This window comes from Didymosphaeria variabile (genome assembly GCF_027946475.1).
Source record: "Didymosphaeria variabile strain IMI 356815 chromosome Unknown scaffold_3, whole genome shotgun sequence".
Lineage (NCBI taxonomy): Eukaryota > Fungi > Ascomycota > Dothideomycetes > Pleosporales > Didymosphaeriaceae > Didymosphaeria > Didymosphaeria variabile.
In genome coordinates, this window is record NW_026611622.1 from 256,525 (window position 1) to 270,301 (window position 13,777).

A 13,777-nucleotide genomic window follows, 5' to 3' on the forward strand; every position below is an offset into this window, starting at 1 on the left:
GACGTCCGACAAAGCGGTGCTCGCTCGCCGCATATGCATGATTGTGATCTTGGGGCTGCGCACTGCGACGAGCATCTATAATGTTGTGCGGAACGTCATTCATCTCGACATCGGCTGGTTGATCGTTGACCTTATCCTTGGCATCCTCGGATTCTTCTTCATTGCGTGGTGTTTGGCGAGGATTGGAGAGGCGACGGGGTATCGGAGGGTTTTGGGCGCGCGGGTGGTGAGTCTTCTTTTCTCTTTTGTGGTTGTAATTGGAGCTTGCGATTCCCTGGAACTGGTGCCGTTATTCTTCGCCAGAATAACATTCACTAACATACTTCAGGGTCGGTGGCATTTCGACATCTTCCTCCTCGGCATGGCTATCATCCATATAGGCATTTTTGTCAGCGCCTTCTTTTGGAGAAGCAATGGTGGAACAGGCGGTATGTGGCTAGCCATGTGGCTGCTTATCTATGGCGCCGCCTGGGTTACGACGTGGGAGCCTGAGCCGCAGAGTGCTGTCTGATGTACAGATTAATTTCCTACCAAAGGCAGGTGCCTGTTGATGATTTCTTTTGGAGACCTTTCGCGGCTATTGCTATAATTGAGTGCGCGCCGAAGCCTACTTGATGCGCGAGTAAAAAGAATGACATACTAGCTTTTGCAGATACCGGAACAACGTGTAAGATATTTCCTGATCAGTTGACCGTTATGATATCAGCACAATACCTTTCCCCCCTTCGACCCAGCCAGCCTCGAATCCGTCCCACGCACTCACTCCCCGTCTCCATAAACCCTCTTCACTCCAAACCACCCAACCTCATCACCCTCCTTCCCATGCCTCTCCACCACACTCCTAACCCTCTCCACCGCCTCCTCTCCAACCTCCACCAACATCAGTCCTTCCTTCACTGCCCCCTCAGCCAACGCATCCCTCCTCACAAACCGCTCTAGCGTCGAAGCCCCAACAACCCTGAACACCCTGACTCTCCTCACGCCCTCGACACCCTCAAGCAACGCGGCACCGACATGGTCACCAGCCCAGGAGAGCACATACTCAGGGGTTGGCCCACCCGCCTCAGACGAAGTTGGAGAAATCTGTTCGTAGAACCTGGTATCAAACCTCGCCTGCTCGAAGACCTCACGTAAAAGCTTTACCTTCGGCGCAGATTGCCCGTCTAACCCTTTGAACGCCCTGCTATTTCTGTACTCGACGTCTGGCATCGAGTATACCGTCAGCCAGGGCGCTTCGACGGACCATGCGGTTGCGGAGGGTTGGGGGTAGACTATGGTGTGGGTTGAATTAGTCGGTGTGCTTCTTCGTTTGTAACTTGTGTAGTGGTGCTGAGGGAAGGAAGGAAGGAAGCAAGGAAGGAAGGAAGCAAGGAAGGAAGGAAGCAAGGAAGGAAGGAAGCAAGGAAGGAAGGAAGCAAGGAAGGAAGGAAACGCGCTGGAAATTATGTGCAGAATGTTCTTCGCGGAGTGGAGTGTCCAGGGTACATTTCCTTCCCCAGCACACCTTCGGGCAAACGCCCGAAATTACGAGATATACCATATCGCAAAGAGAGAAAGCTACTGCTCGCTCCCACCTTCTTATCCGCCACCCTTACCTCACTCACCACCGCATCCTACTTTTCCCAAGAAGATTCCTTATTTACCCGTCGACCCCGCTACTTAATCGGAAAATTAGCAGAATTGTATCGCACGTACCGGCTTCCCATCGCATCGCGCCTGGCACACCCGGGAGCGCCGTAACTTCCTGAATATGCGTCTCCTCGTACCAGTTGCAGAACTTCTCCGGCGTGAGGACGTCGACGCCTAGACGGAGTTGGGGAGGAGGCGAGAGGCGGGAGGAGACCCATAGGATGCCGGGAGGCATTTTGATGGTTTTGAGCTGGCTGATGCGGATAGGGGGTAGGTGGGGAGAGAAAGGGGAAGAAAAGGGAGAGGAAGAAGAGAGGGGGATAGTGTAGTCGCTGTTGTTGTGGTTGTGTGATATGAGGCACAAGCTGGGAGCTAGAGATGGTAGTCTATGGTAGTCTACGGTAGTATGGAAGTGGCGTGGGTATCGATATCCGGGGCGATGAAGCCAAAAGAACAAAAAGTGCGGGGTATGAACTATAGCTCACTCACTAGTTGCAACGCTCACAGGCACAGAGTAGACCAGTGCGCGTCCGGGTTGACATATATATGAGGGAGGGCCATGCCTACTGCTAAAGTGGTATTTGCACAGTGCAGCTATCAACATCACTGAACAGCACTCCGCACTCAACGAGATCAGCTTTCTCATTACCACCAGCACATAACCCACTATCTGCAGAGTATCACATCATCTCGTCTAATGCGTTCCAATTATCCGCGTCACATCCGACCAACGAGCACCAACTCATGCCTAGCCTAGCCAAGGAGATATAATACAAGGGCCCGCTAGATCCGTGGGTGAAATGGTGAAGAAGCCCGACTCTATGCTGCAGCTGCGTTCCGGACCATGCTGCAATGCTCCGCCCATGTCGCCGGAGTCCGGCGTTGACCGTGGGATACACAGTCAGTCAGAGAGAGGAAAATGAAGGCGACGATGCTTCGAGTCCAGCATGACATTGAGACAGGCTGAAGCCAGTCTATCGTGGTCTGCTTGGTGGCTGCCCGCGGGACTGGTCGTGACTCTAAATATCTGGTCGGTTGGGGGTATCCATCAAGAATCGGTCCCGCGCCCTCAGTTCTTCTCGAGGTAGCGGTTGTTTTCAAGGCTTTGCTTGTGCCCAGGTGCTGTTTGCCAAAAGTCCAGGCTGGTGATAACGTCGTTGCCCAACTCGTCTTCGTAAGCATATATGATCTGAATGCTGTTAGCAAAAGTGACTCGTAGAAAAATCCATGTTCGATTACGTACCTCTCTCGTTGATGTGTGCAGCCACCTAATGTTCTTCGCTGTGACAATGTGTACAAGAGCTCCGCTCTCCATGTGCCGTATCTCAATGAAACTGGGCTCGAACGCAAGGATGTAAGGATGGAAGATGGCAAACGCCTGCGGAGTACCTTCCCATGCAATTCGCCAATCTGGCCGAGCCCGCCATCCATTCCTATTAACGAAGAAAGAGTAGTCTGTGTAGCAAAGGAGGAATTCGCTCGCCAAGCGTTCGATATGAATCGGCTTGATGTTCTCCTTGCGCACGACAAAGTCCAGTGAGGTGTCGGCCTGATCCAGCAATGACTGTGTCTCCAGTGTTTCAAGACTGACAACTTCGAAGCCCTTCGCACACCCGACGCAGAGCTTGGAGCGAAGGAAGTGTATGGAAGTAGATTCTGTTGGGATGTAGAACTCCTTGTAAGGCTTGAGCTGGTCCTGTCCAGTCGAGAGCATCTTGGCGAAACCAGATTTCCTCGATTTGTTGGCCATGTTCTCCTTCGGCTCGTAGACTTTGATCGTAGTCGATAAAGTCGAAGTCTTGACCGAGGCGACCAATTGTTGGCCCAGGCAGATACCAGACTTGAAGAAATTGGCATGGCAAATCTTCCTCGGACGCTTAGCGACTGCGTTATTCTCGTTGGGATCCAACGCTTCCAGCGAATATGAGAAGAGGGTCTTATCAGACAGTACCAAAACGATCTGGTGTTGCTCGAGAACGTCGATCTGCGTGACCGCCTTGCAATCAAGCACTCGTTGCGGTCTTTGCGATGCATCTTTTGGCTTGCGATCAGTAACGAAGATACCAGCATCTGTACCAAAAGCGATTTTTCGACCACCATCTGATCAGAGTTAGTATGACCTTTCCCGATATATCGACAGGGATACTCACCAAGCGGAACAGCACAAGTAACTCGGATGGCAGCAGTGAAGAAGCCTTCGTTGATGACAGTCCGAGTGAAGATGTTGCTGCGATCTCTCAAGTTCTTTTGTTGCGAATCGATATGCTCCATCCACTTTTGCTGAGATATTTGAGTACTTGCGTACAGAGTAAGCTCGTACCCACCCTTTCCAAGATGCCGGAAAGTAATCGGATATCCCTGCTGTTTTGCTGCATCGCCTTTGGGGGCTGGCATCGCCATTGCCTTAGCACCCATCAAGTTGGCAGAAGGACGTTTTGCGATACCCATCTTAGGAATGATCTCGTCCATCTGGCCAATGACTAAGAGTTCTAATGGGATTGGCTTCTTGTAAACCTTTTGCTCTTCGCGCTTGTTGACGACTTTGGCGCGGACCAGAAGCACAGCATGGTCGAAGAGGTAGCAAGTGATGTCGCCCGTCTGTTCGGTTGGCGTTTTCTTGAGAGTGCCCTTAAACACCAATTGCCGGTTCTCGTCCGTCAACTTCAGGTCGACAAACTCGCCAGGCCTGAACTTAAGATCTCGATTGAGCTGCATCAAGTTGAAGTGGTTTTCGGCCTTTCCGGACTCAATGTTGACCTTGGACAGCGTCTCTTTGATCATCTTGATAGCCTTGGGTATATCCTGCTTGTCTGGATTGTCGTCTGCGGTGTACTTCTGAATGTTCTCTAGGAGTAATGGATATCTCGCTAAACGTGTCGTAGGTTTGGTAAGGTAACCGTTGAGTTCTAACTTCCTCGACTCTTTCATCCTTTCGACCTCGTCCACAAACTTCGTGAATTGGACATTCGTGCGCTTCTCGTGCTCAAACTCGTACTTACCGAACAGCTGGTTTGCGCCGTATTTGATGAAAGGAGCGAAGTGCGGCACATACTCCAAGAAGATGTCGCCAATAGAGTAAACCACGGGATCTTTCTGTTGTCGGCGAGTGAGAGATTCTGCGAGCCTAGAATTAACCATGTAGACGTCTTGACAATTGGAGAACACCGTCCGCACGAATTTCTCCCTCCTATGTTCTGGAATTGGTGACGTTGCCGGGTTTCGAAGGGGCTTCATCCAGAAATCTCTCAGGTACTCCAGATCCTTCACAAAGTCGCGTTCAGTGTACATCAGCTCCGAGATGACCTCTTGTCGCTTCTTCTCTTTGTCGCTCACGCTCTCAGCGACCTCCTTAGAGACAGTGTTAATCCACAACTTCTGTTCCTCCGAGTCCAGATCCTCGTGCAAGCTAGCGTGGGATGTTTCGCGCTTGAGACCGGTTGGCCTCAGGTTTAATCGAGCTTGTTGTTCTAATCGGCGAGGGCATGCTATTGAATAACAAAGCCGGTCGCGAGTACAAGTGGGCGAATAACACTCCGTCAGGAGGGTAAAAACACCATTGACCTGCTCTGTCCCCTCTTCCAGCATCGTCTCTTGGAATTGATACACCTCGTTGGTCGAATCACGCAGCCTATGAGCATACGTAACATCATGGAAAAACCTCTGTGCGTCGAGTGAACGGCCGAGGAGCAATGCAAGGTTTCGATCCGTGGTTTTGATAATGTAAGCTATGAGGTCCACAGCCTCTGCGCCTGTAAAAGCATTGTTGTATACCAATCCGTCCTTCTGCTTCTCGGTGATTGGGATGCGGTCTTTAAACACTTCCGCTACTCGTGAAAGCAGCGCGGGGTAAACAAGAGGAGAGCGCCGCTGGGCTACGATTCCAACTTGGCCCTGGTTAGATTGAGAGGAAGCTCGGTTATTGCTAGTCATAGTCTGCGTGGAGCTCGGCCTGGTCACTGACGAGCTCATTGTATCGGTGCGTTCAGAGGGCGGTACGATGGTGGATGCCATGGACATGGTCCGGATCTGAGGTATACTGCCCTGACTACCATGACTTGCATTCCTTGTCTTGCTTCCAGGCCCAGCACTCAGAGGTGGTGATTGTTGGTTTTGATCAATGTAAAGTGCAGACTCCGTATCCCCAGACTCTCTCCTCCTCGCCGGAATGACTCTTCCGCTCATTGTTTGCGCATACTCGGGGTCTCGAGAGTAGGACGTCATGGACATGGTACGTTCGTCAGGACGCTCTGGTACCACTCGACCCTGGGCAGTTGTTCGCGCCATATGGTTTATATAAGGTTGCTGCCGGAACGTGTTCGCGGGGGACTGGTACCCTGGGCCTGGAGCATTGAATTGAGGTCGAGGCACAGTGGCCATTGATTGCGACCGATATGGGTCATTGTTCATCGCTGGACCGGGACCAGGTCCAAATCGTTGCGGTACAGGCTTGTTAAAGGGTGGCTGTCCCTGTGGTGGGCCGCGTGTATCGAAGCGCTGGGGCTGCCCATATGGCTGACGCTCCGGCCGAAGTGGTCGAGGGAGATACTGCGGTTGGGGCTGGCGTTGAGCTTGAGGTGGAGGGGCCCCGTCGGGCATTCTCTGGTTTGGTGGGTAGCCGTTCGGAGGTCCGCGGTTTAAGCCGTCGTGCTGCTGCTCGTAGCCCTGCGGGCGCTGTTGCTCGTAGTTGCTAGGAGGTCGCTGGTCAAACTGCGGTGGAGGGCGTCGATCATAGCCGTTTATTGGCTGTCGCATGGGAGGTGCGCGTTGCATCATGTCAGCTGTCTGCGTGGACATGGTCGCGGCTCGATCCTGCTGCATCATGGGCCTCTGCGAAGTCATTGTCTGCGAGCGCCCAGCCATGGCCGGACTGGCACCGAAGATGTTGGCAAAGGCGGTATCTCGGGCCCCAGTGGGTTGGCCGGGGCGCGCATACTCGCGGCCCTGTTGCTGGCTGTAATCCGCCATGTAGTTTTCTTTCTTTGCGAGGCCCGTCAGCGCCTACTGCACATCCGCACGCACGCTTGGTGGCTTCTCGGATTGGTTTTGTAGGGAGCTCTCGCGGCGTGATATCCACGAGGCGGGGGCGTGGGCGGCGGGCCACTCGAGCGGAGAGGAAGCCTGCGACGTCTGTTTATGTGCAGGGAGCGTGCAGCAAGCCTGCTGGGCGGAGAATCGCGGAGGGTCAAACGGCGCTCGCGGCGGGCGATGTAGCAAACGAGGATTGCTTGTGTTCGCGGAGGCGGGACTGTCTCCTAATTACAGGCCCGGCAGAGGCCGCGGGACACGCGAACGGCGTGGACAGCAAGAATAGAGCGATGGGAGGGGAAGGATAGGGGCGCGGGGCGGGTTCGAAGAATGGCCTTTTGCTGCCCTTGGTGTCTTTGCGGGCTCATGGCACCCATGTGGTGGAGTTCGTTGCAATTGCCAAGAGCCGCCTATCACGCTTCGACCAGCTCTCGTCCGCGTCGCCTCAAGCTCCTGCATCATCACAGCTCCCACCACCCGAACGACGCCGGCCACTCCTCCAAGACAGTTGCAGCGTGCGACCCAAGATGGATAACCAACTCGCCCCGAGCTTCGCGCCGTTCGTCGGCATGGTACGTCATTGCCTGCCCCATGTCGAGTGCATAGCTAACAGTCTACAGAGCGGCATCGCCTTCGCAGTGAGTCTTAGACAAGTGTTCTAGTTACGTATATAACCGCTGACTATTCACAGATGATATTCGGATGTGTGTAGTCAAAGGAGGCTGTTACTGTGCGGAACTGACAGATTCTAGGTGTTGGTGCTGCCTATGGCACGGCAAAGTCGGGCATTGGCATCTCGGGTGTAGGCACGTACAGGCCTGACCTAATCATGAAGGTAGTCTTCTCTAGATTTGCCTTTTGGCTTCGACTGACAAGCATAGTGCCTTATCCCCGTTGTCATGTCTGGTATTCTGGCCGTATACGCCCTCGTCATATCGGTCCTTATTGCGAGCGACATCCGGCCGCCGCCCGAGAAGAACTACTCCCTGTACAACGGCATCATGCACATGGCTGCTGGATTGTCAGTCGGTCTGCCAGGTCTGGCTGCGGGCTATGCTATTGGTATCGTCGGTGACGTGGTACGTGAGGTGGTTTCGAACGGTAGTCTCTAGATTGACTCCTACAGGGTGTCCGCGCGTACATGCGCCAGTCGAGGATTTTCGTTGGTATGGTCCTCATCCTCATTTTCGCTGAAGTTCTTGGTCTCTATGGGTAGGTCGCGCCAATGATAAGTTCAATCGGGATATTGACTGATCGATGCAGGCTTATCGTCGCCCTCATTCTCAACACGCGCGCAACGGGCTAGACACAACGATACGGGCGCTGTACCACTACTTTCGTGAGGATTGTCACGCATTGCATTACGGAGTTCATGAATTGTACAAATGCTGTTGATATAGGAGGCCTGGGTGACCACGGAGCGAGGTATAACGCAGCTTGCGCGCGGCATTTGAGAGGTGGACATGGTGCAGTCATACTGATGGTACGGTAAAGGCACCTAGGATGGAAGAAGGTGGACGCACGTTAGCATTTTTGGACCCCCCGGCGTGGCTAATCTTGCTCTCTAGGGCACCTCGATCATCATGCATATATTTAGTCATTCAAATCTTAGTCCAGGGCAGAATTTTGAAAAAACGAGATGGTTTACCAGACTTGATATGCCGGGCCTTGGTAATTGACCTGTACGGGACGACGTGTGATTCGTTCGCAAGTATACTCGAGCATTAGCCGAAAGACGGATGGCAGCCGTGCGACGAAGTGCTGGGCGCCTTCCAGATTGTCTTGCTCGCAGAGAGCGCTGCAGGGTGGGGTGATAGCTATGGCAAATAACAATTGATGCCTGTGTGTTTCGCATAGCTTCAAATGTCTCAGTCCGCGTGGGGCGGCAGCTGCAAGTGCTGGCAATTGACCGTACTGTTAGAGAGTGCTGAAAAGGGAAGCCGGCGCGCTGCTTTGTTCGAGGGGACCTCCCCACGCCAATGCGTCATCGTTCTCGGACAGCCCGTCCCCTGCGCAGGCCCCGCCAAGTTACACCCAGACGCCTCGCTGACAGCTCCTTGTCCCATGGTTGAATGCGCCGAACTCCACGCTGCCTGCTGAGGCACCCTCCGATTGCCCACACCTTACAAACCGTTTGCCTTAGAAACATGCAGTAGCACCTAGACACCAGAATCGTGAACGACCTGCTCGAGCTTCACAGCTGCCTCCGATCCTTGGCCCCGCCATCGTTGCCAACTGCCCAAGATGGCAGCGGCAGTCCACAAACTGCTGCACCCGCATCGCAGCAGAGACCAGGCCAGAGAGGAGGAACATGAGCGCCAGAATTCGGCCATGGATCGCGCCCGCGTCGAGGAGAAACACACGCTTGCGCAGTGGGGTGAGAAGAAGGCGCCGCTGGAGCCAGGCCAAATTGACAAAGATCCCGACCAGAAGATGGTGGGACACTCAAGCCATGTGTTGCGGAAAAAGGACTTTGAGCTGATTAAGACCCTGGGGACTGGTGAGTGCGAGGGAAACAGGGAAGAGGGGAAAGAGAGGCTGACGGGTGATAGGTACATTTGCAAGAGTGTGGTTAGTACGGCTGAACGACGCGCAGAAAGGCGACGAGAATCAAGTCTTCGCTTTAAAGATTCTGCGCAAGGCGGACGGTATGCATGCGTCATCTCTCCCGGAATCATGTGCACAGCTGACAACGAGTCTCAGTGATCCGTCTAAAGCAGGTTGAACATGTGAGTACCAATAGATATGAAGTGAACGTGTCCTTGTCGCGGTAGGAGAGCTCATTCAGTGCTGCTGAGCCATTTCCACCGTCCCAATTCCTACCTGACCGCGTTGTACTGACTCTGTGTCAGGTTAGAAACGAGAGGAATGTCCTCGCCGCGGTTGCAGGCCACCCCTTCATAACCACAATGGTCGCCAGCTTTCAGGACCACGACTCGCTATACATGCTTGTAAGGGAGATACATACCAGCGCCAGAATGTTTTGCTGACGGATGCAGCTCGACTACTGCCCCGGCGGCGAAGTCTTTAGCTACCTCCGAAGAGCCCGACGCTTCAACGAGCCCACGTCCCAATTCTACGCCGCCGAAATAGTCCTCATATTAGAGTTTCTGCACGAACGAGAAGGCGTTGCATACCGCGATCTAAAGCCCGAGAACATTCTGATCGATGCGGAAGGACATCTTAAGCTGGTGGATTTTGGATTTGCGAAGAAAGTGGAGAATAGTGGGTGAAACTTTTGCAGACGAGAATGAGACAGTCTGCTGACAACCGCATGCAGGGGAGACGTACACGTTGTGCGGCACGCCCGAGTATCTGGCACCCGAAGTCATCAGGAACACCGGTACGTCACCTGTGATACCACTTCCCTGGATCTGCTAACCTTGCAGGCCACGGCACCGCGGTTGATTGGTGGGCCTTCGGCATCTTGGTCTACGAGTTTCTCGTTGGCCAGCCACCCTTCTGGGACCAAAACCCCATGAAGATCTACGAACAGTGCGTCTCACCCCCTCCTCACACCCCACCAGCATTGTCTAACCTATGGAACAGGATCGTCGAAGGACGCCTCCGCTTCCCTTCCGCCATGTCCTCCGAAGCCCGCGACTTGATCTCGGGCCTCTGCACCGTCGACACCTCAAAGCGCCTCGGTAACATATCAGGCGGCGCCAGCACTGTCAAGTCGCACGCCTGGTTCAAGGACATCGACTGGGACGCGTTATACCACCGCAAGATTCAGGGCCCTATAGTGCCCCATTTACGCGGGCCAGCTGATACGCGAAACTTCGACGAGTACGAGCCGGAGAGTATACATCGGGAAGGGTATACGAAAGAGATGCAGGAGAAGTACGAAGACTCGTTCAAGGATTTCTAAGTACCCAGCGGAGATCGAACGCGGTCTTGCTGCGCAGGACGAGGTCTGGGAGACGTGTACAAAGACGCCGAAATCCGCGACCGGAAGGGAGAAGTGACGAAACGACTGCCGGCCGAAGCAAAGCCTGGCGAAGGTTCACTCCCACTGTTTGTTGGTCTTTCTTATTGGCTTTGCATGCCCGTTGTAAGCGACGCACGAGGAAACGAACCGGATGATACGAGATACCTGTGCATGAAGCATGTCTATAGTAGGGAGGGTTTTGGTCCAGCTTTGGCGTCTATACCGGGCATGTACTTTAGGGAGATGAACGAGTATCTATATCCCATATCAAGTCTTCAACAGCTTGGCTTGCACTGCATGTGTACCGCTTGCCGAGCCGAGTAGAAAGTGTCCTGCTAGGGAAGAGCACCGGCTTGTATTGTTGATTCCGGTCTTTCAAAATGCGGTACGTCTTTCCCGCAACCCCTGCTCTCCCCGATGCTCTCGTGGTCGTCTCCATCTCACTCTTCGTTTCTCTTCACCTTTTCTTTGCGGTTTCTTGCCCATCTTCTACACTACATTCACTATATTGCCCCCTCTACCCCAAATCAAATCACCATCCCGCCTTACCTACACTAACATCTCACTTCCACAAAAACGCAATCATATCATTTTTCTTCCATTGCGTTGTTTCCCCCATGGGCCAATCTACGCTCGATCTCCAACGAAGAGTAAAGGCGAAAAGTGACGAAATGTCCAAGGTACCGTGAAAGGTGGCCTAGCGTTGCTACATGTCTATGTTGGTTTGATTTTAAGGAGTGTTGATGCGTGTGCAACGCCAGTGCTTTGGGTTGTAGAACGGACCCCAGTACTTCGTTCTCGGTGGCACCGTCGAAGTCATGCTCTTGCAATCGCTTGTATTGGTCGTCATTTCTGGACGGTGCGACGGAGGAATTGTTTTGTTGCTTATAATAACCAGAATGGATTCTTAGGGATGTGTGATATCAGCGTTTGGATTTAGGCAGGACTGTCAGGTTGGTATTTGGTTTGTGCGCTTTACTTGTAGGAAGGGAGGGGTAGGGAGGGTAGGGGGTTAGGTCGGTCACGGGCCTGCTTTCTTTGTTTTAGGAAGGTTTCGTGGCAGTAGTGATGAATACAGCAATTGAAATCGACGGAATGCTCTTATAGATCTAGTGTGAAGCTTGGGAGTAGCAGTTGGTGCAACAGTGATAGACGAATCTGTATCATCGACGTGATTGATATGGCCCCGTAGTCTCGGCGCAGTGCGGCTGATTTACTTGGTTTGGCAAGGCTTCTAGTAATTATGGGAGGTGCTGTCGTTCTGCATATTGCTTGGCGTTGCGAGTCGATGTGGCGTGACTGGTTTTGGGCCGAAGCGGGAAGGGAAACGGTTCGTACCTGCGTAGGATATCCGATGTTGTAGGACTTTCTATGGAAGGAATAGTCCAGCGTCTTGGGTACGTCAGGATGTGGGTTCGCATCGCACACTTGGACTATTAAACGACGACCGAGGGAAGGAAGAACCGCAGGTGCTGCCAACACTACTCGGGTGGAGATCGCGTCAGCTGCGCACCATCATATCTACATATTCATTTGCGTAAGCTTACGGATTGCGTCAAGTGAGAAAGATCGACTCTGAAGATCTAACAAATTCCATTATCACGCACATGGGTATCTCAAACTGACGCCCTCTCACCGTCTCACCGGACTCCCCGTTCCCAACTCACTCGCCTCATATCTTGGACTCGTAGGCCCCAACTCCGCCGGCGTCGCGTCCCCTGCCGTCGGTAGCTCGCTGATCGGTCTCGTCGCCGCCACAGGCTCAGTATTATGCGCGTACTTGTGTTCCTGCACAGGTGCGTACTGGTACGGCACATTTGAAACAGCAGGACTTGGCCCAGCGCCGGGCATCTCGATGGTCTTGTTCTCGCGGCGCTTCCTCGCGCGTCGGAGCAGGAGCAGGATGCCTGCGAGGACGGCGGCGATGGCGACGAGGCCGCCCAGGACGATGCCGGCTATTGCGCCTTTGGAGAGGCCGGAAGAGGAGGAGGTGGAAGAGACGTGTGGGAGGGGTGTAGATGTAGTATTTGAAGTAGAGGCGGGAAGTTTGATCTGTGTGGTGTTGTAGACGGCTTCGTCGAAGTTGATGTTTTTGCCGGGTTTGGTGTTGCACATTTCGGTGAGAGTTGCGACGACTGTGGTGGGCGGTTAGCACGTGATATGAAAGAGAGTTGTAGATCATGAACTCACTGTTGCCCAATATCGTCAGCCCTTTGCCATTATACAAACACTTGATGCAGCTCTGCGCCCTGTCTGTGTAGTTGCCGTTGCTGTCGCAATAATCGTATCTCTCAGGATCGCTCTTGATGCGATAGTCCGATGCAGCGTAGATCGGGTTGCATGCTGAGAAGCATTGCTTGTAAGGTTCGGTCGACGAGATGTCCTTGTTGCTTTCTTCCGCGAAACGTCCGAATATGCAATAGTCAGCTGCTCCACGGTTGTTGACTTGAGAAATCGTTAGCTTGGTGTTGCGCCGAGTGCCGATATACCATAGCGCGCAAAGTGTATACTTACATAGAAACCACGTTGTGTCTCTCTCGCCGCTATCTGAATCCTCCCAGCCACTTGACTGCATGCAGGTCTGGCAGTCCGCGAACTTCTTTCCTACTTTCGTCGCATTCTTGCCCACGTAGTCCGCGTCGATACATGCTACGTCAGGGCCGAAGGTTGTAGATGCATTTGACCAACTTGGGTTGCCTTTGTTTGGATCGTCGAGGCACTTCTTTGCGCATGGAGAATTTGTACCGACTTCCAGACCAGCCACTAACCCCAGGAAGAGAGCAACGAAGCAAATATGTCTTTTTATCATAGCTGCTGGTATAAACCTTGCTAGGTCACGCTCCAGAGTAATCGAATGGTGACCGGATCACGTATTTTGGATCCGCAGAATGTCGCAGTGTTCGTTAACTGAAGGAATGAGAAAAGAGGACCTTACGGCCTTCTTGACACTGAATCCTCGTTGCAAGGCGTCCCATTGCTGTGGAGCACTGTCATTCACTCTGGGGCTGTAACATCCTATTGATAGCGGCGCTAGCCGTAAAGGGCATAGCTGACGTCGGGAAATTCGAGTAACAGGCCTGAAGGTCAGGATCTACACACCAAATCATGGGTGTAAGATCTTCGAGGAAATAAAGCGCGAAGGCATTTCAGAGGAGAACGTCATAATGGACAGGGGATTGGTTTAACCGGAGG

At 53.1% G+C, this 13,777-nt stretch overlaps 5 protein-coding genes across 5 annotated transcripts; 2 read left to right on the top strand and 3 right to left on the bottom strand.

The window, feature by feature from the left end:
• Nucleotides 1-759: 759 nt before the first annotated feature.
• N0V89_003446 (uncharacterized protein) lies at nt 760-1,864 on the bottom strand (the record flags this gene model as incomplete). The annotated part of the gene is made up of 2 exons (XM_056212248.1): nt 760-1,271; nt 1,696-1,864. 2 exons carry the CDS (start codon nt 1,862-1,864, stop codon nt 760-762), a joined length of 681 nt encoding a protein of 226 aa, XP_056072556.1.
• Nucleotides 1,865-2,698: 834 nt separating this feature from the next.
• On the bottom strand, nt 2,699-6,594 carry ROM2 (RHO1 GDP-GTP exchange protein 2; the record flags this gene model as incomplete). The annotated part of the gene is made up of 3 exons (XM_056212249.1): nt 2,699-2,818; nt 2,873-3,729; nt 3,780-6,594. 3 exons carry the CDS (start codon nt 6,592-6,594, stop codon nt 2,699-2,701), a joined length of 3,792 nt encoding a protein of 1,263 aa, XP_056072557.1.
• A 587-nt stretch (nt 6,595-7,181) lies between these two features.
• VMA11 (v-type proton ATPase 16 kDa proteolipid subunit 2) lies at nt 7,182-7,766 on the top strand (the record flags this gene model as incomplete). The annotated part of the gene is made up of 4 exons (XM_056212250.1): nt 7,182-7,226; nt 7,275-7,292; nt 7,400-7,489; nt 7,536-7,766. 4 exons carry the CDS (start codon nt 7,182-7,184, stop codon nt 7,764-7,766), a joined length of 384 nt encoding a protein of 127 aa, XP_056072558.1.
• Nucleotides 7,767-8,898: 1,132 nt separating this feature from the next.
• On the top strand, nt 8,899-10,525 carry PKA4 (cytochrome c oxidase subunit 1; the record flags this gene model as incomplete). Its single annotated transcript, XM_056212251.1, has 8 exons — nt 8,899-9,154; nt 9,207-9,302; nt 9,358-9,383; nt 9,507-9,605; nt 9,654-9,879; nt 9,935-9,997; nt 10,044-10,149; nt 10,204-10,525. 8 exons carry the CDS (start codon nt 8,899-8,901, stop codon nt 10,523-10,525), a joined length of 1,194 nt encoding a protein of 397 aa, XP_056072559.1.
• A 1,692-nt stretch (nt 10,526-12,217) lies between these two features.
• N0V89_003450 (uncharacterized protein) lies at nt 12,218-13,394 on the bottom strand (the record flags this gene model as incomplete). The annotated part of the gene is made up of 3 exons (XM_056212252.1): nt 12,218-12,720; nt 12,776-13,030; nt 13,100-13,394. 3 exons carry the CDS (start codon nt 13,392-13,394, stop codon nt 12,218-12,220), a joined length of 1,053 nt encoding a protein of 350 aa, XP_056072560.1.
• Between the last annotated feature and the right edge of the window lie 383 nt (nt 13,395-13,777).